Source organism: Gopherus flavomarginatus, chromosome 2 (genome assembly GCF_025201925.1).
Source record: "Gopherus flavomarginatus isolate rGopFla2 chromosome 2, rGopFla2.mat.asm, whole genome shotgun sequence".
NCBI classification, from domain to species: Eukaryota; Metazoa; Chordata; order Testudines; family Testudinidae; genus Gopherus; species Gopherus flavomarginatus.
Window position 1 is genome coordinate 200901207 of NC_066618.1, and position 20440 is coordinate 200921646.

General features: G+C 40.7%; 1 protein-coding gene across 9 annotated transcripts in view; it reads left to right on the top strand.

Moving 5' to 3' along the window:
- RTTN (rotatin) overlaps positions 1 to 19118 on the top strand; it is a 155446-nt gene extending 136328 nt beyond the window's left edge. For 2 of the 9 annotated variants that reach the window (XM_050938794.1, XM_050938795.1), the window contains exons 44-49: positions 2061 to 2187; positions 7163 to 7365; positions 12848 to 13115; positions 15836 to 15939; positions 16797 to 16866; positions 18651 to 19118. In XM_050938794.1, coding sequence (XP_050794751.1) covers positions 2061 to 2187; positions 7163 to 7365; positions 12848 to 13115; positions 15836 to 15939; positions 16797 to 16866; positions 18651 to 18733 — 855 coding nt within the window. In that variant the 3' untranslated portion in view covers positions 18734 to 19118. Of the gene's footprint in view, positions 1 to 2060; positions 2188 to 7162; positions 7366 to 8980; positions 9799 to 10471; positions 11109 to 12847; positions 13116 to 15835; positions 15940 to 16796; positions 16867 to 18650 lie in introns of those variants that run through there. The other 7 variants (XR_007772439.1, XR_007772438.1, XM_050938798.1 and 4 more) reach the window with 7 other exon arrangements.
- Positions 19119 to 20440: the final 1322 nt, after the last annotated feature.

Below are 20440 nucleotides of genomic sequence, written 5' to 3' on the forward strand. Positions count from 1 at the left end.
TCTATCCCCATTCTTCAGGCACTGTAACAGCACTTGAAGTGCGTTGAACACCAGAGGACGGCACTTTTTGCTTCTGCAGGTTTTCTACAGCTGTCTCCAATTTTTTATTTTCCTGCTTTACTTGCTAAAGCATATCATGAGTCTGGACTGCCTGTTGCCCTGCTAAAAGAGCTTGGGCTTTCCAGTGCTCAACTGCCCGGGTTGCCTCTTCTACTTCTCCTGTTTTTTCTTTACTTGTTTGGCCAGCATGCTGTCTAAGCCATCTCACTGCCATAGACATTAGTTGCAAAATTCTTGCTTTTTTACTTTTATTACTATTTCTCAGAGCCTCGGTTTCTACCATTGCTCTACATATGCCAGTCCATGTTTCCCCACTCTCTTTTTTAAATTTATATGGACCCCCTTTACTGGCAATCCATCAGGTCCAAGAGTTATCAAACTCCTTGGGGATCATAAGGGAGGAGATCAGGGGGTTCCCTAGCTCGAGGTTTTCTGCCATGTTAGATTGTGATTCTTACATGGGCAGGTTCGCTTACTCACCAGATCAGTGGTTGGGGTCACCAGTGTTGTCAGATGCTACCAATGTGGTGCTCTGCTCTGTTCAATGTTGATATCACTCGGCTGCGTGCGTGTGTTCCCTCTTGTGTGCTGCCCCAGCTCTGCAGATAGCTGACACAGCAGACTCGAAGAGAACTCCCAATGACCACAGAGTCTAGTAAGGTACGAAGGCACGTCGGCCAGGTTTATTGCCGTATGGACACAATGGCAGTTCCCTGTAGATTTCTTAGTCTAATTCAGGGCATACTATGAGAAAGTGCCTCTTGGCAATGGACTCGGCTCAGTCAGTGGCGGGACTTTCCACTGCCCCCTCAGCCGGACAGAGACACCGCCCCAAGGATACATTTTTATACACAGGTACAAACAAGTTACACGTCACTCCTAACGTAGTGAGGTGCAACCCCTCTACGTAGCAAGGTACAACCCCTCTACGTAGTAAGGTGCCGCCTCTCACCTTGTACATGTTGGTTTGAACAAAACAACTCTATCCATCATATTACCCTTTTGTCCCTGTCATTGGGATGGGTCAGTCTGTTCCTTGTTATCTGTGTGGAATGTGCAAGTATGTGAATGTTCTGATATCTGGTGTTCAGTACTTTTTAGGAACGTATCTTCTTGCAGCATCAGCCCTTTCCTTGCCAGCTTCTGTGAGCAGGGCCTGCCTCTGGCTCACAGCTTAACTTTGCTTTATGTTAGCAAAGTCTTGATCATTACTTTAGTTCAGGCCTTAGGCCTCATACCAGGCCTCTGATACCAAGGTTTATATCTCAGGGCCTCCTCTTACTACACCGCCCAAGGTGAGTGCCTCCCTGGTCTGGCACCCAGAGCCCCCTCCTGCGCACCGAGCCCCACCCCACACCCAAACTCCCTCCCAGAGCCTGCACTCCACACCCCCTCCCGCAACCCAGCCCCACATCCCCTCCTGCACCCAAACTCCCTCCCTCTTAGTTAACTGGAAATTTTCACTTACTGGCACTCCCCATTTCCCCAACATGCCGGATAAACAAGCTTTTACTGTATTTAGTTGCTGGTAAATAACCTTCAGTTTATACAGTATGAGGATGAAAGAAAAAAAAAATCAGTGCACATCTATGAGAATTTAGTAACGAGTCAATGGAGTCTATTCCCGTATCAAGAAAATAGCAAAAAGTATTAGTGCATGTAAATAAAGACAATCTTATGGAGTCCAGATGGAACCAGCTCACTCAAGTCTGTGTTGACCTGAATTTAAATGTGCTTGAGGCAGCTTGTGGAGACAACATTCCAGTATTGAAATAAGACTATCTTCTGCCTCTATTACCATTTAAAGCAACCAAGTAAATTTGAACTAAAGGAATCTAAAGTACATTAAAGGGACCCTTCAAAGTAAAAAGATTTTTTAGAAGAACTCCATAGGATGTTAAAATTTTTAATTTCCTTTGTTTGCTTTCAATATTACACAAAATACTTCAAAACAATATTCATTATTGTACTGTACATTCCTCCTCATTCCTTGCTGTTAGGTGGCAGCACTCGAGGCTCATCTTGTCCCTGTCCTCCACTCTCTGTGGCCATGGTTTATAATGGATGACTCCTTAATGCAAATCGCTCTTCATTTGCTTTGTGTCTACACTGCAAATTATCCCACAGGTAAGAGACTCAAGTTTTGGTATAGTATGTCAAAACATTGTATCCAGAATAATTTCTATGTAAAGAGAAAAAAAGAGGCAAAAGAATGACTACTTCTAGTGCTCTTTATAAACAAGTATATAAAAAAAAAGGATGAAACGTGGCCTCATCAAAGTGGATGGGAGTTTTATCATTGCCTCTATAAGAGTCAAGAGTGTGCCTCAGGTCCCTGTTCCGAAGAGCATATTCTTTAAATCTGAAAGTCTCTTCATGTCTTTGGTGGTGGGGGAAAGGTTGAGTTTTAAAAGATCCTATATTAAATAGGTATTAAATTCCAGGCGAGCGTCAATGCTATTAAAATCCCCATAGACCCACACATTGTAATATATTCTGTGGAAATACCACCTTCAGGAATTACATGGTAGAGAAAAGTAAAACAATACTTCCTTTATTAAGAACACTTGTGGATGAGCCATTATTAAGAGGGCTGCATTCCTGCAAGAAAGTGGAATGTGGCATTATAAATCATAAATTCATAGAATTTAAGGCCTCAAGGGAGTATTAGATCTTCTAGTCTGACTTGTATATTGCAAGCTGTTAAATTTCACCCATTTATCCCTGTATTGAGACCACTAACTTGTGTTTGACTGAAGCATAACTTGTTTTCCAAAAAGGCATCCGGTATTGATCTGAAGGCATCAAGAAATGGAGAATCCATCACTTCCCTTGGTAGTGTGTTTCAGTGGCTAATCACCCCAACTATTAAATTCAAATTAGAAATAAGTCTTATCTAGCTTCCAGCTATTGGTTCTTGTTATGACTTTCTCTGCTAGATTAAAGATCCCTTCATATCCAGTATTTTCTCCCGATGAAGGTACTTATACATTGTGACCAAGTCACCTCTCAATCTTGTGATATGTTATCATAGCAATAGCAAGTACCTTTGTAAACACTTGATAAGCATTGTTTTAGAGGCATCTGTGTTTTTATTGTGCTTCCAACAACCTCTGTCATTATTCTCTTTCCATAATAAGTGTACCTCAGCATTCAGAGCATCAAGGTTAAATACAATGAAACAAACTTACGATTATCTGTTAATTGTGATCTGCTATCAGCCAATCAAATTTCTGTTCCAGTAAGATTTCCTGTCTTCTCCATATTAACTCACTGTGCAGTGCTGTTACCAGGTTCCCTAGTAAATAGAGAGGAATAAAACCCTCTCAAGGTGAGTCAGCTTCAAGCCTGCTCTTCTTTCAGGTAGGAGTCATTTGGCAGAGGTCATCCAAGGAGCTTCTGCTTCCGTCGACCCTTTCTCAGTAGCTAAGGAGTGAAAATCTGCTGTCTTCTTTGCACCACCCTCAGCTGAACTTGGTTTCTCCCTTTTAAGCTCTTCCATCCATTTTTGACATCTCTCACAAGTATGATGGGGTGGGGCAACCTGAGTCCATATTAGCTCATTAACCCTGTGTTACCCAATGTGTGATTTGTATACCCCATCACAAATTCTCTGAAATTTCCCTTGGGGTTGTCTACACAAAGGAGTTGCACCTGTGTAATTTAAATTGGTTTAAGCCAGTGCAAATACCCATGTGGACGTTCTTATATCAGGTTAAAATTGGTTATATCAGATTAGCTTGTGCCTAATATATCAATGCAGACTGAATCAAAGTAGGCCAGGTTTAGAGTGTCAACACGCACAAACTAAATACACCTTAGTTGAATGGTGAAAATTAACGTGTGGACCGTGCTTTAATGTATTTCCAGTAATGGACCTGTTCAACTGAATTATCTGTTGTATTCAGCCTACTGAGGAGAGGAATGGTCAGAAGCAAAAGACATATCAAGTTTAGGAACTTCCAATAATGAAAAACATTTGTTAAAATGAAGGTTTATATAGTAAAAAATGTATGGTTTACTTGCTCATTTTTATTTTTATTTTAGAATTTAACTTAGCATATACATGCAAGAATTATCTGAAAGGTGTTTTTTTTAGTAGTAGTGAAGGACTTAATATATTAACTTATATTGGAACAGCTTCATGGTGTGGCCCTGATCCTGTACCATGTGGACAGACTGCTGTATTTGCATGGAGTTCCATTGATTTCAGTAGGGATCTGCCCATACATTACAACTTACAGCGTAAGACCTACATCAGCCAAAAACACAGGCAGTTGTTAAGAAACTTCAGTGAACTTTCAAGAGTTACCTATATTGGTGAAACAACTGGAATACTGTGTGTGTTTTATCCACATTTAAAAAGGATGTTGAAAAACTTGAGGCTGAAAAAGAGCCACAACAATTATTTGAGGGCTGGAGAAAATGCGTTATAGTAAGAGACTTAAAGAGCTCAATCTGTTTAATTTATCAAAAAGAAGACAAAGGTGACTTGATCATAGTGTAGAATCTAGCAGAGAACCATGCTGGAAACTGAAGCTGGACAAATTCCTAGAATTCTTAAAAATAGGGCATACATTTTTAACAGTAACAGTGACTAACTAATAGAACAAACTATCAAAAGAAGTGGTTAATCCTCCTGACCCCTTCAAATCAAGACTGGATGCTTTCTGGAAGTTTATGCGTTAACCAAACACATTAATGGTGTCAGTGCAGAGACAACTGGGTGAACTTTACTGGTCTGTGAAATGTAGGAGGCAAGACTAGATGATTTAATGGTCCCTTCTGGCCTTAAACTGTTTGAATCTAGGTTAGAAGGAAGTTTCCATTTTTTTATTTTGCTGTACTTTGCCTATAAGGGGATGTGGTTTCAGTTTAATCATGTTCTTTCTTACTATTCAGGCTAGCTGCAAGCTGAGCCAACCCACTCACCTTGTCAGTTGATTAAACCACTTCCGTTAGCATCCTTGGAGTAAAGCATTGTTTGGTGATGTTCATCTATAAGCAACAGCTAGAGATGAACTACTTTGTTTTTGGTATTGTGGGGGTCCAGCTTGGTTGTGTATGTGTGTGCTGGCTGCTACTGCAATATAAAAGTTAAATACATGTAAGGTAGGGAGAAGGGGGGGTATTTGTAATGCAGAAAATATTTTGGGGGAGGGGTGTGTGGAGGAAAATTGAACCTGACCTTGCTGTTTAGCTGCATAGAGTAATGTGGCTCACACAGTCCAGCTTGCATGAAATGAAGGCTTTCAGAGCATTAGGTTTCTATTTCTAAAGAATAGTATTTCAGGAATCACTTTAAACATTCAAGGCAGTTCTGCTAATTTTTCCTGTGAGCAGTAACTGTGCACATTACCTTAGATGTAGAAACTGTGGGAAAAAAGGCCCTGATTTTTGTGATGTTCCTCTCAACTATAGCATGAGATTAGTTTAACAATTGCACCACGAAGGCCCTTATTTCTGCAAATTGTTCCTTTCAGGTAGGTCTGTGGACTTTTTTGGAACTTCACACAGAATAGCTTTCAGGATTGGGGTCCATCTTTGTATTCCAGAAAAATAAAATGGTTACTGATATGGCAGACAGAGGCCAGTTTATTACCACAAAGATACCTTGTATTTCACACATTGCATTTATATTATATTTTATAATCCAGAAATAGCTAACTTTGAGGTTAATTTTATACCTTTCTTTTCTTTTTTGAGGTTATAGTAGTTTTCCTCGCACCATTGTGGGAAGTGTAATAATGACATTGAGTCCAGACTGAGTATATGATGATAATTATTTAATAACAGCCATTCTATTAAGGTTTTGATATAAATAACTGAAAATAAAAAATAAATTCACTGAATAGCATAAATATTGCTATTTGTCATTGAATAAACGTAAAGGTAATTATTGACTTGATTGTTGGAGAATTACTTTTCCCCGTAAATTCAACCAAATGTAACCATATATTTAAAAACATTTTTTTCCCAAATGTTGAGTAGTTTTTTTTAGATGAGGCTCCCTGTTGCTGCTGTTTACCAAGTTTTATAAAACAATATGTTTTTGGAAGATAATGTGTTTTCCCATAATTTGCAATAGAACTACTAAATGCATCTCACCAGAATATCAGAATATTCTTTAATTAAAATATTTTTTTTTCCAACAGAATTAGCAACAATTGTACCAGTGGTCCACTGGTAAATTACAATTGGTGTAATATATTTAATTTGTTCACACAGTTGTTTCCAATTATTTTTTAGGGTGATACCTCTAAATTGTACATGAAATTCCTTTGTATCACACAGTCATCTTTTCTCTTGTCTTTTCTATTTTAGCCTTACTGATGTAAAGTAGTGCTGATAAGTAACATGTAATAATTTTCTTTTGTACCACAAGGTGCTATTCATTTTTTCCCTGTGACACTTTTTCATTTCTTCAGTAAAGGCAGAAGTTCTTCACTGTAAAACTTAAGATAGTTGTCATTCACTTATCTATAATAAACAGTGTTCCTGTTACGTATTCTTCGATTTTGTTAATATAGCAAATTTTAGGAATTGTATTTTCCTTTATCTGTTAATAATGTCAGTGACAGATGAACCCCTGCTTTCCCCCAATATTTGATAAAGTCCACCTTTGCTAAACTAGGATTAAAATCCTTATATTCATATATTGGCTGAAGAGACGATTGAGGCATTTAATTTCTTTGACATGGAATCTCATATTTTAGATGTATAATATAAAGTGGAAAAAAGACTTTACAGGAGCATCCAGAAGTCCCAAGTAATATCAGATTTCCTTTGTGCTGGGAGCTTTATAAACACAGTGAAAGACAAGGCTCTGCCTGGAAAAACTTATTATCTAAATAGATCAGACAGACAGAGGGACAGAGGTGAAATGTCTTGCCCAAAGTCACATAGCAGGTTAGCAGCAGATCTGGGATTAAAACCCAAGTCCTCTGACTCCCAGCCGCTTGCTCTATAGTCTAGCTGATGCTGTCTTTCTATAGATATAGTGTATGCTGATTTCCCCCATCCAGCCTGATCACTTCTTAATTTTGTAATAGTGAGGCAGTCTCATGTAAATATTAATGATAACAATGTTTCATTCTTTAAGGCTGTGGTTCTCTTTGCTGGGCAAGCAGTGGACTGTCTCCATTTCAGACTGCACAGAGAAGCGCAAGCAGCAACTCACTAATACACAGCATTATCAAGTTAGCTTCCCGAACACTAACTGAGAACAGCGCAATTCAGCGTATGGTCTTTACTCTTCTTTCCAACCTTGCTATTTCTCATGACTGCAAAGGTGTTATTCAAAAGGTAAGGTGGCAACATTATTTATTTCTATATTTTTTGAGCACTTAAAGAGTTGCAAGGTGCATCACAAAACTAAGACAAGACACGTTCTTGGCTCTTGAAGGCAAAAAATCTAAAGCCCAATCCAGCAACACTTGCCGATATGAGTTACTTTGTGTATGTGCAGAATCCCAAAAATGTGAATGGGACATGTTTAAATATTTGCAGAATCAGGTTCCTACACTCAACATGACCTAAATAAGAGAGACCTGTGAAAGTCTCTTATGAGAGACACAAAGTGGGTGAGGTAATATCTTTTATTGGATCAACTTCTGGTGGTGAAGGGGACAAGCTTTGTAGCATCATAGAGGTCTTCCTCAGGTCTGAAGATGGTAACCAGAGTGTCACAGCTAAATACAAGGTGGGACAGATTGTTAAACATAAGGGGTTCATACGTGTTGTAGGAGACCACTTAAAAATGAAGTGGGCACTTAACACCTCTGCAGTCTTAGGGCAAAGGAGGGTTTATAGGCAGCAGTGTGTTCCAAATTGTAGTTTGTGAGCCATAAAACCAGCTTCTGTTAAGTTCCTGATTTTTAGTGTCCAGCAGTGATGAGGGATGTTGCTGTATAGGAAGGTGGCATCCATGATGGCAAGGATGGTGTCTGAGGAAGGTTGTTGATGTTAGAGAGTTTCTAGAGGAAGTCAGATGTATCCTGGAGGAAACTGTCTCTTTCTGTTGGTGAGTGATTTGAGGGTGATTTCTAGGAGTCCTGATATTCATTTCAATAAGAGTGCTGCTGATATTCATTCAGTGAGAAGGGTCTGCCTGGGTTCCCTTGTTTGTGTCTTGAGAAGCATGTGGAAGATCCCTGGGGTGATTTTTGTAGGGGAGGAGGCTGTAGAGTTTATCTTTGAGTTGTTTAGGGAAGGATTTCATGATATCCTTAAATTATTGTGGTGTGGGTTCTTTATCGTAGGTGAGATCCAAGAGTTGCCAGCTGACCTCATTAATGTAGTCATCATAACTGCATACCCTTTGTCTGATGGTTTGATCACTATCTGGTGTTTGGATTTCAGGGACTGTATAGCTGTCCTCTTGATGGTAGAGAGATTATGGTGGATGTCATTTTTGTTAAAGATTTCACAGTTGATTATTTTTCCTGAAGCAATCAATATAATGATGATCAAGTGTGTGTTTTTGTCTGCTGAGGGGAGGTGTCCCGTCATGATATTTTTTTCTTGTAACAGAGAGAGGAGACATGGTTGTTGTGAGTGAATTATTTGAGGCAGAGTTAGTGAAAGAATTCTTCTAGTTCCACATGTTAGTATGGTATCAGGTTCTGTGGTGAGGCAGAAGTTCAATCCCTTAGAGAGTAAAGATAATTCATTTCATGTTAGGGGGAGTTCTGATCGGTTGATGTTGTTGAGGTGTCATTTGTTGTCAGTGTTATGGGTCCTGGTGTTGTGGTTCCTACCAGAAGGGTCAATCTGTTGGTTGTGGAGTTGCTGAAATTGGTTAAAGTGTGTGTGTATGTGTGTGTGTTTTGAATGGCTGTCATTAGGGGTTTTTTTCGGGGGGGGTGGGAGTGTTATAGTTGTTTTAGGTTTCCTACAGTACCACCATGATTTTTTTTAGGAATATAAGAATGACTTTACTGGATCAGACCAAGTCCATCTAGCCCAGTATCCTGTCTTCCAACAGCAGTTGGTGCAAGATGCTTCAGACTGAGTGAACAGAACAGGTCAATTTATCAAGTCATCCATCCGCTGTCATCCAGTCCCAACTTCTTGCGGTCAAAGGTTTAGTGCAGAGATCCCCAAACTTTTTACTTTATGTCCCCTTGCAACTCCTGGTGCGGGGAGTGAGGCCCCAGCTCTGTGAGGTGGGGACGCAGACAAGGGTAAAGGGGCCAAGGCTGGGGCCACAGCTGTAGGTGGGCACGGAGCCTGGACGCAGAGCCGAGAGCCCAGACAGAGGCCAGCAGCAGCGGAGCCCCAGCTGTGCCCCCACCAGCATTCCTCAGTGCCCCCTAGAGGGGTGCGCCCCATGATTGGGGACCTCGTTTAGGTCAATCAGTGGCTCTGGGTGTCCCTATCTTCCATTAACTTACCTAATTCCTTTTTAAATCCAGTTTTACTTGTGGCCTTCACTACATCCCCTGACAATGAGTTCCACAGGCTGACTGCATTATGTGGAGAAGTATTTCCTTATGTTTGTTTTAAGCCGGCTGCTTATTAATTTGAGTGACCCCTGGTTCTTGTGTGATGTGAAGGGGTAAATAACACTTCCTTATTAACCTTCTCTACACCATTCATGATTTTATAGACCTTATTATATCCTCCCTCAGCAGTCTCTTTTTCTGTCTGAGAAGTCCCTGTCTGTTTAATCTCTGATATTGAATCTGTTCCATACCCTTAATCATTTTTGTTGCCTTTTCTCTGTACTTTTTGCAGTTCTAAGTGTGTGTGTGTGTGTGTGTGTGTGTGTGTGTGTGTGTGTGTGTGTGAGAGAGAGAGAGAGAAATGGGGTGAATAGAAATGCATGCAGAATTCAAGGTGCTGGAGTGCCAGGAATTTATACAGTAGCATTATGATTTTTTTTTCTATCTTCTTATTTATCCCTTTCCTACTGGTTACTAGCATTGTTAACTGTTTTTGACTGCCGCTACACCTTGAGCCGATGTTTTCACAATGACTCCAAGATTTCTTTTTTAAATGGTAACTGCTAATTTTGTATTTAGAGCTGGAATTTTTTTCCAGTGTGCATTACTTTGCATTTGTCAACACTGAATTTCATCTACCATTTTATTACCCAGGCACCCAGTTTTGTGAGATCCCTTTGTAACTTTTTGCAGTCAAGTTTGGGTTTAATATATTGAGTAATTTTGTATCATCTGCAAACTTTGCCACTTAGGAAAAACTATTTCACTAGTAGGGTGCTGAAGCACTGGAATGGGTTACCTAGGGAGGTACTGGAATCTCCATCCTTAGTCGTTTTTAAGGCCCGGTTTGACAAAGTCCGGTCTGGGATGATTTAGTTGGGGTTGGACTAGATGACTTTCTGAGGTCTCTTCCAGCCCTAATCTTCCATTATTCTATGAGTTCACTATTCATTTCTTTTTTCCAGATCATTTATGTTCAACAGCACTGGTCCCAGCTGGGAGACACCATTGTTTACCGCTATCCATTCTGAAAACTGATAATTTATTCCTATCCTTTGTTTCCTGTTTTTTAACGAGTTACTTGTCCGTGGGAGGACCTTCTCTCTTATCCCATGACTCCTTACTTTGTTAAGAGCCTTTGGTGAGGGACCTTGACCAAGGCTCTCTGAAAGTCCAAATACACTGGATCACCCTTGTCCTCATGTTTGACACCTTCAAAAAATTCGAAGAAATTGGCGAGGCATGATTTCCCTTTACCAAAGCCGTGTTGACTCTTCACCAACATATGTTGATCTATGTGTCTGATAATTCTGTTCTTTACTATAGTTTCAACCAATTTGCCTGATACTGCAATTAGGCTTGCCAGCTTGTAATTTCCAGGATCACCTCTGAGCCCATTTTATAAAATGACATCACATTGGCTATCGGCCAGTCATCTGATACAGAGGCTAAATACATAGTTGTTAGTTCTGCAATTTCGTATCTGAGTTCTGTTAGAACTCTTGAGTGAATATTATCTGTAAGTCTGTAAGGTGCCACAAAACTCTTTTGCCACTTTTACAGATCCAGACTAACACGGCTACCCCTCTGATACTTTGTCATTCTGGAACAGTTTCTCAGATTGGTCACCTAAAAAGAATGGCCCTGGTGTGGGAATCTCCCTCATATCCTCTGCAGTGAAGACTGATGCAAAAAATTCATTTAGCTTCTCCACAAAGGCCTTATCTTCCTCGAGTGCTCATTTAGCACCTTAGTGGGCCAGTAGCCCCTTTGATTGTTGGGCAGGATTCCTGCTTCTGATGTACTTCATTTTGCTGTTAGTTTTTGTCTTTTGCTAGTCTTTTTTTGTCCTGTCTAATTATACTTGACTTGCCAGAGTTTATGGTCCCTTCTGCTTTCTAGGATTTGGCTTCCAGTTTTTACAGGAAATCTTTGTCTCTAACCACCTGTTTTGCTGGTTGTATTTTATTTAATGTCTTTGCAGAGTCCTTTCCAAATTAAGATTATATTATTACTGGTGCCCCTTTTTGATTAAGTTGCTGTGTTCTTAATCTCTCCTTTCTCCATGTGCTGTCAATGTACAGTACTGCACTTGAAGCTAATTTTTTGTTTGAAAATAAAATAATTAGTAGAATCTTGTATACAGCTCAGTATATTTAGAAATGAATTATATTGAAATGACTCGTATATCAGTGTTTCTTTTTTGGGAAAGTTTTCCTGTTGGAAGATATCTCTCTAGCCTTTCATTTTGTTTTCTTTTACTGTTAGAGCAGCTGTCTGTCTAGTGATAAGATTTGACTGTGGTTTTCTCTCCAGAGCTTATCCTTTGCTTTGGCTACAAAGGTTCACTAGTTGAATGATTTCTCCCTCCTCCCTACCATCTGAGTGCTCCTGTCACAGATCATGCAGGTCCTACTGGGGTTGAATTACATTCTCTTGTGAGAGAATTAACTGATCACTATTCTACTTCATGTGATCAAAGCCAAGAAGTGTCTATCAACAAGATAAAAGATGTTTTGTTTTGTTTTCTTGATTTAACAGCTACCATAATGTGTTACCACTTCAGATCTGAAAGGAGTGACACTCAGCTACAGACCCTCCTTAGAGTGGAGACCAACAAGCCAGACCCTCTCTCCCATGCAATGATAGAGTAGGGCTTCCATTTGCTCTAGAGCGCCTTAAAGTGGAAGTAGAGTTTTTTGATACCATGACCAATGCCAGGTCAAGCAAATCAAAGAGTCTCTGGGGTATCTCAAGCACTGAGGAAGCTATGTTCAGGAGAATGGAGGTTTCATGGCAGCTGCACAGAAAAGAAGGTCAACAAAGGATGGTTACTGACAATGGGAGGAGTGGGCAAGCTCTGTTACGCTTTGTTTCTAGAACATTGGAGTAGATGATGCACTTTCCTGTAATGGCCAAGAAGTTCATGCCCTTTCACCACACTTTATTTTCTTAAATGCTAATCTAACAGCTTTCTTGAAATGTAAGTAACATGTACATACTGTTTTGATTTTTATGTCTACAGATTGAGAGGGTCATGTGAGCCAATGAACTGAGAATGAGACAGTGTAACTCTTAAAACTGTTTAATCTGACAGATCACCAAGAAAAATGCCAGTAGTCATTGACACGATAAGAAGCACTTAGTTTTGAAACACTTTTTTTTTTTTTTTGCTATCGCAAAATATTGCAGAAAAAATGTTTTGAATAATATGGACGTAGGAGACTAACAGTGGGAACGTGGGGACAGGTACACCGGTACTCTGGCTACATGGAGGGTGTGTGTGAAAGCAATGTTACTTAGCAATGAAATAATACTGTGTATTTTCTCTCTTCTGACAGAGTAACTTCTTACAGAACTTTTTGTCTCTGTCATTGCCAAAAGGAGAAAATAAAAGCCTTAGTACATTGGCTAGCCATTGGCTAAAGCTGCTATTGAATATATCCTTTGGAGAAGATGGACAGCAGATGATCATGAAGCTAAATGGTGGTTTAGACCAGCTGTTGGAGATGAGCAAATACAAACACAAGAGTAGTCACCATATAGTCCTCCTTATTCTGCACAACATCTGCTTTAGTCCAACTAACAAGCCCAAGATACTTGCAAATGGTATATATCCAAATGACATCTAAACTCTCGTATTTTATTGTAATTTTGAGTACTGACAGAAAATCCAGTATATTATTTGCAAAAGCATTTTTTATTAAGTGAAGTGTTCAGTATTCTAACAAAATTTTGGGAAATTAATATATTTCTTCCAGTTTTTGTGGTTTATAAAGAATACTATATCAAATATATCAGACAGCTAAAATTATTTTTATTGGTTCTTCTTCAAGTGCCGATCCCAAAGGGTATCCACTCCGAGTGCACGTGTGCTCCAGGCACGCCAGAACCAGAAATCCTTCAGTAGCAATGTTCAGTGGTTCATGCCTACACCCTTCACCTCGTGCTTTCAGTTGAGGGAATAATGGGTGGCACAGGTCGACCTGCCTCTCCATTTCCTTTTCTACCACTCCTGGTCTGAGATAGAAACCTCTTGTGTCTATAGTCTTTAGTTTGCTCTAAGCTCTAACCTGTGAATACTGTAAATAGTTTAATTATTTTAAAAGATTTAGCATTTAATTTGTTAGTAGTTTTAGCAGGGAGCAGGGGATGTATACCCCCAGTTATTCCTCCAGTGCTTAGGACATTTTTATGTCCAAGGTCCTTGCTTTGTCTCACCTCTGGTCTTACCATTAAGCAGCCCACACAAGAGCTGCCTGTACTTGCTTGGGAATCACACATCCCATCAAAGTGTGAGATCATAAGCTTCTGAGTTAGTTATGAATGCTGTCTTTCAGTTATACAAACCTAGACTATGCATATTTCCTATACCCTCCAGAAATCTGTGCCTCTTAGGTCAAGTCATGCCACTTTTCTTCAGACATACCAGGGGTTCCTAAACTTGGTTCACGGCTTGTTCAGGGTAAGCCCCATGTGGGCCGTGAGATGCTTTGTTTACCTGAGCATCCGCAGGTATGACAGCTCGCAGCTCCCAGTGGCCACGGTTCACCATTCCTGGCCAATGGGACCTGCGGGAAGCAGCATGGGCCTGGCCACCACTTTCCGCAGCTTCCATTGGCTGGGAACGGTGAACCGTGGCCACTGGGAGCTGCGAGCTATCATACCTGCGGACGCTCAGGTAAACAAAGCATCCTGTGGCCCGCCAGGGGCTTACCCTGAACAAGCCGCAAACCAAGTTTGGGAACCCTGAGGTATACTGATCCACTCATGTACTATAGGAATGAGTATGGCATAAATGCTTACTGTAGCGAGATAGAAACTCTCTTTTGTAGTTTGTAGAGGCCAAGACTTCTTAGACAGGATGCTCCACTCTTCCCTAATGAAGTTCCCAGTAGCTTCCAACTGAAGCTGTTCTCAAATTTTTCCAGATCTTTGTTGAATGACTTTGATAAATAATCGTTACTCAACTCCATAGTCTACCCCAGGGGTTGGCAACCAGCACGTGAGCCGATTTTTGATGGCACGCAGCACGGGCTGATCTGCTCAGCCTGCTGACGCTCTGGGGTTCCCGCTGCTGGCCCCTTGCCAGCCAGTGTCCCGCCTCTGGTCTCACTCAGCGCCCGCTGCTGGCTTGGGTGAAGGAACCCCAGGCCGGCAGTAGGCTGAGACCCTGGCTGGCAGGAGCCAGCGGCCGAAACCCCAGAGCGGGGCGGGCTGAGCCACTCAGTCGCTGCTCTGGGGTTCCCACTGCTGGCCCCTTGCCAGCGGGATCCCCCATCGCAGGCCCACTCACCTTGCTTCTGGTTGGAGTTCCAGCGCAGGCCCCCTGCCAGACAGAGTCCAGGCCTCCGGCCCTGCTCAGCCCTACCAGCTCCACTCGCCTCAGCTGCCAATCTGGGGTTCCAGACGGTTAATGACTGATCACTCAGAAGCCTGTGTGCAGCTTAAAGTATCCAAATACATGCCAGACATTGGAAAACTCAGCAAGGAAAAACAAGAGCAAGGATCACACTAAACTGATAAGATCTGCATTTTAATTTAATTTTAAATTAAGCTTCTGAAACATTTTGAAAACCTTGTTTACATATAACAGTAGTTTGGTTATATATTATAGACTTAGAGAGAGACTTCTAAAAAATGTTAAAATGTATAACCGACACGCAAAGCCTTAAATTAAAGTGTATACATGAAGACTCGGCACACCACTGCTGAAAGGTTGCCGACCCCTGGTCTACCCAGTGCATTTGTATTGTGGAGTGAGCAGTCAGATGTGTTGAACAAGTAGACCAAATGGCTTTCATTCCACTTTAAGCCCAAAGGTAAACTTTGGAGATGAGAGAATCCGAGAAGGTTAAGGCAAAAAATGTGACAGTAGTGATATCAAGCAGGTGGTAACCACTTTAAAAATTGGCACAATGTCTTAATTCTAGCCCGTTGATACTGTATATATGCCTATCAAGTGTTTTAAAAACAGCTTAATATGTAGTATCTCTTATGTGGTTCAATATTTATGTGCAACAGTCAGCAATGCATGTTGTAGGGGCTATAATTTAAAACACCCGTTCTTTTATGGCTTAATCTTAATTTTTAGTATAGACTATATTTTGGTGCTTGTATTTATTAAGGTTATTTTATAGTGCTTACAAGTATGCTAGGTACTTATTCATATTAAACTATCTGATTTATATAACTTTGTATTTGTTGTGCCATAGCAATATTTATCATGGAAATAGAGACAAATTGCCAGAATAAGAACATTTCATAGGTGGAAATCTGTCATAATGTGTTTTGCTAGTCTTTGTGTATGCTTTTGTTTTCTTCATTAGATAAAGCTATTGCAGTGCTATCTGCTTGTTTAGAAAGTGACAGCCTCACTGCTCAGAGAATAGGAGCAGCTGCACTTTGGTCTTTGCTCCACAATTATCAGAAGGTGAGTATTTGGAAAACACTTCCAATTAAAAAAAAATTAATTAATTAAAAAAATCAAAGCACTTAAGCTGCAGTAATAATAGTTATATCCTTATAACATTTTTGCTATAATGTTGATCTACTACAAGTTAGATGTACTGTAAAATATATCCTCTATGTACAATTATAAAATTAGGCCCCAGTTCTGCAACTTTTTCAGCCTGGACAGATACCCATGCCTGGGCAGATCCCATTGACATGAATGAAGCTCCATGCAGATGTAGGGATCCACTTCCAAAGAACAAGTTGCAGGATTGGGGTCTTAATAAATAAAAACCTACTCACTGGAAGATTCACATCCTTTAAAAATATTTTTAATTAAAATTAAATCACTAGTTTTCCTTTAAGAAGAGATATATGAAGGCGGGACATATTATTTTTCACATCAACCTAAGTAACATGATAGTGTTCTTGTAAGTTATCATGTAACTTCTGAGATATGCTGATTACAATATGACATTGCTTTAGAAGTCACACAATATATGCCTTTTTGTACTGTGCTTTTTTTACCATGAAGTTTGCAAGAATATCATTTGTGTTTGCCAATTTAATATTCCAAGCAATACTTACTGACACACCAAGCCATGGCTTGGGAAATGGGTTCCATTATTGCTGCAATTCATTGCTCGCCTGTTTATTTTTCACAAATGCAGTATACATGATGATATAATCACTTGTGGAACTGTTAAATTCTTCAACGCTATATTTTGTTGGCTTGCTGCCAAAAAATAGCTACGGGTTGAAGACATAGCCTGATTTTAAGAGCATCAGCATGTGGGAATAAATGTAGTTATTGGATTATTCTTATTTGTGCTACAGGCAAAAGTGACTTTGAAGAATCCATCAACAAAGAGAAGAGTAGATGAGGCTTATTCTTTAGTAAAGAAAAGTAAGTTATTGGAGAATTTTGTTTCCATCTCAAAGGAGTAACAGCCAATTCTGTAATTTTTCTGTGAAAAGAAATCATTAATACACTATAGTGCTCTGCAGTACAAGAGAAAGGAAGCATTTTCTTGTGTTGTAAGCTTTTTCTAAAATGTGAGGTTCTGCTTGATGATCCTTTTAAATCCACATGTGCTTTGCTGTTCGGCATCTCCCCCCCCCCGCCCCCCCCCCCCCCCCCCAAAAAAAAAACCTTCTGGTGACAAATTGTAAATAAGATTTGTGCGGTGGTAATTGCTAAGGATTAGTCTTCAAGATACATTTGATTGTGCTGGCAGCAAAACGATTTTGTTGCCACAGGCTTTCTCTGTGCTAAAACCTTGTATTTTGGTGATAAGAACCACTGCCCAGTTACAACTGACTTCATTTAACCTTGCTGAATTCAGCTACACAGGAAATACCAGAATACTGTGCTATCCTGACAGTGCTGCTCTGTAAATTGGCTGGTTTTTACTTGGACTTTTTAAAAGCATGTTGACTGTTTTAGGAAATTGCAGTTAGCTATAATTTGGACGGCTTTTACATAATAGATAACTGTACTTGCAAGCAGTCCAAAAAAATCAAAGCATCTCTAATTGGACATTTCTCTGAGCAGCACTATGGAGTGGGGTTGTAGCTACAGTAGCTAATATGTGGGCACATTTGTTCTGCTCATTTTCATTGGGACCCTGCTCCTGCAAATATTTACGTGCATGCTTACCTTTAAGCACTCGAGCACTCCTAGTGAGTTCAGTCGGGCTGTACATGCTCTTCAGTGCACGTACACATCATTGCACAATTGGGGCTAAATTGCCATATGTTTACACATCATTGCACAATTGGGGCTAAATTGCCATATTTGTTTACTAGACAGAGCGGCCAGCAAATGGCTGCTAAATTCAGATGATATTTGTTTTATTTTGGAGTAGACTAGCTCTGGTTAGATGGATTTTTGTCAGCATATCTGATAACCATCCTGTGTTAGGAAATACATTTTAAGTTCTATATAATGAATGTACAGTGGGTTTTTTTCCACTCATTTCTATATTGTGTTCTGTTCATACTGTTCCAGCTTATTCATTCAGTAGGTTAAAAGTGCTTGCAATCGGAATGTGTTGTTTGCCTGGCAAAATCATTGTACCTTACAGTACTTTGTATGTCCATAGAGCTATATAAAAACAGCATATGCTGCTGGGAAAGCTTTCATGACTTTACAAGGCTGAGCAGGCTTCCAACTAGGAGAGTGAGTGGGAATATGCTGGTTGAGGCACCTTAGAAATCCTTTTAGAGTGCAGGTTGCTCAACTTCTGAAGTGCATTAGTAGCCTTGTTTTAGCCTTGTCCTTCCCCACTCTACCGTGTGCTCTGGAGGAGTTGTAGTAGAAGCATAGTCTCTCATTCATGCTGAGGCAACTGCCAAGGATACACTGGTTGGAGCCTGAGCAAAGGCTCGCTTGCCTTCCTTGTCCCACTTGATTGGAAATTTCCAAGGGTATTGTATTAGTAAATGTTTTGTAATGTCTTTTTTGTAGAAACAATGACAGCAATATGAAATGCTAGTACAGGATATTGCTGTAAAATATTTGAGGGAAACACCACTGCCAACTTGTTGTGCAGGTTATAAAATGTGTGCATTAGTAAGAGGCTCTTGAATCTGTGGGTTTGATGTAACCTGTGAAGTCCTAGTATGTGAAATATTGAAAGGTAGTAGAAAAGCTCTGAAGTCTTGTTTTTTTTTTTCTTTCCTCTTTAGCTCTTTCACAGCCAGAAGGAAACCAGCTAAAAGCCTATCACTTGAAATGTCTAGAGAATCTAGTGAGACTTCTCAATAGTTAATGACTGTTGGTGAGTTCTCATGTTGAACGTGGATTGCTTACTCCATGGAAGACTGGAATTTAAAGAAAAGATTTCTAATGCTGAGATTTGTGGAGGCATCGTGTCACAGAAAAAATGTACTACGTCTTTGGGAAGGGAGTTGATCACCTAACACCAAAGAAAGAATATAGATTATGGTTGAAACAGCATATACTGTATTCCCAATGGGAAATTTTGGTGATACTGCATCTGGGAAATGCAAAAGGAGAATGAGAACATGGGGGATGGGGGGAGAGGAGGAAAGAGTATAAGAAATTAATAATTTTATTAAATTATGTGTTGAAATTATTACTGGAAAATATTAGTGGTTGGTTTGAGCCCATATAAATAAAGTTTTTTATTAAAATAAATTTTAGTTGTGGATCATAATTTGTAGATGAGTGTAAAACATGAAAAAGGAAGGAATGCAACTCCTCACTTGAGAGGTGTGTGAATTTTTACATCTGCTGTGCTGAGATACCTTGGTATATCATAATGGTTAGGTGTCTAACAGCAAGAGTAAATCTTAATTCTTCTTCAAGTGCTTGTTCATATCTATTCCAATTAGGCATGTGTGTGCCACGTGCACAGTCGTCGAAATGTTTTTCCCCTAGCAGCACCCGTTGGGTCAGCTGTGGAGCCCCCTGGAGTGTCGCCTCAGTTCCTTCTTACCATCCATGAGAGTCGTTGGAACTTCGGCTTGCTTTCGCAAGCGCTCCCCTGGTTCTTCTATAGTTCAGTGTATATAGTTTTCATAGTTTATAGCTTTATAGTTAAGGCTACAATTTGGTCACGTAGGTGTAGAAGTCACACTGTGACTTCAGTCTGCAGCTACTGGGACCTGCAGGGTACCCCCACCTCCCATGGGGGCCTGGAGCTGCGGGGTACCTCCGCCACCACTGGTGATGGTGGGGAATCCCCTGGCTGTCCCTAGCTACCAGGGACGCAGGCGGTGTGGGGAAATTCCCTGGCATCTCCCCAGCCCCCACAGCTCCCTAGCCACTGCAAATGGTAGGGAATCCTCTGCAGCTCCTAGCAGCCACAAGTAGGGGTCTCTCCCAGCCACAGGGCAGGAGTGGCAGCTCCCAGCCACAGGAGGGCAGAGTGCTGGACCCTCCTCCCTCCCCGTTTCATCATGGACATTTTTAGTAAAGGTCAGGGATGGGTCACAGCTTCTGTGAATTTTCGTTAATTGCCTGTGACCTGTCCGTGACTATTACTAAAAACGTCCAAGACAAAATCATAGCCTTACTTATAGTTATTTTGTTAGTGTACATGGGAGGTTCTTCCCCACCCCAACTTTCCTGTTTCCCTTGGGATTCGGGACATGCCTCGATCCCAAGGATTTAAGCCCTGCAAGTCTTCCCACAAGTCCATGCCAACAGGCGACCCCCACGATTCTTGCCTCAAGTGTCTGTGGGAAGCACACCAGACTGACCGGTGCAAGATTTGCAGAGGGTTCTGTCCCAGAACTTAGAAGGAGCAGGACTTTAGTTAGTTTAAAACAGCGCCTCATGGAGGTGGCTTTGAAACCTCAGCCCGCCTCGGCACGGCAGGATCCGGCACCGAGTTCTGTGCGGAGTGCTCTGGCCTTTGTAAGAGAAGCAGTGCCGAGGAAGGACTCTGGGCATAGAGACCATCAGCACCGTCGCTCCCTGGCACCAAAGCAAGGTGAACTGGTCTCATTCC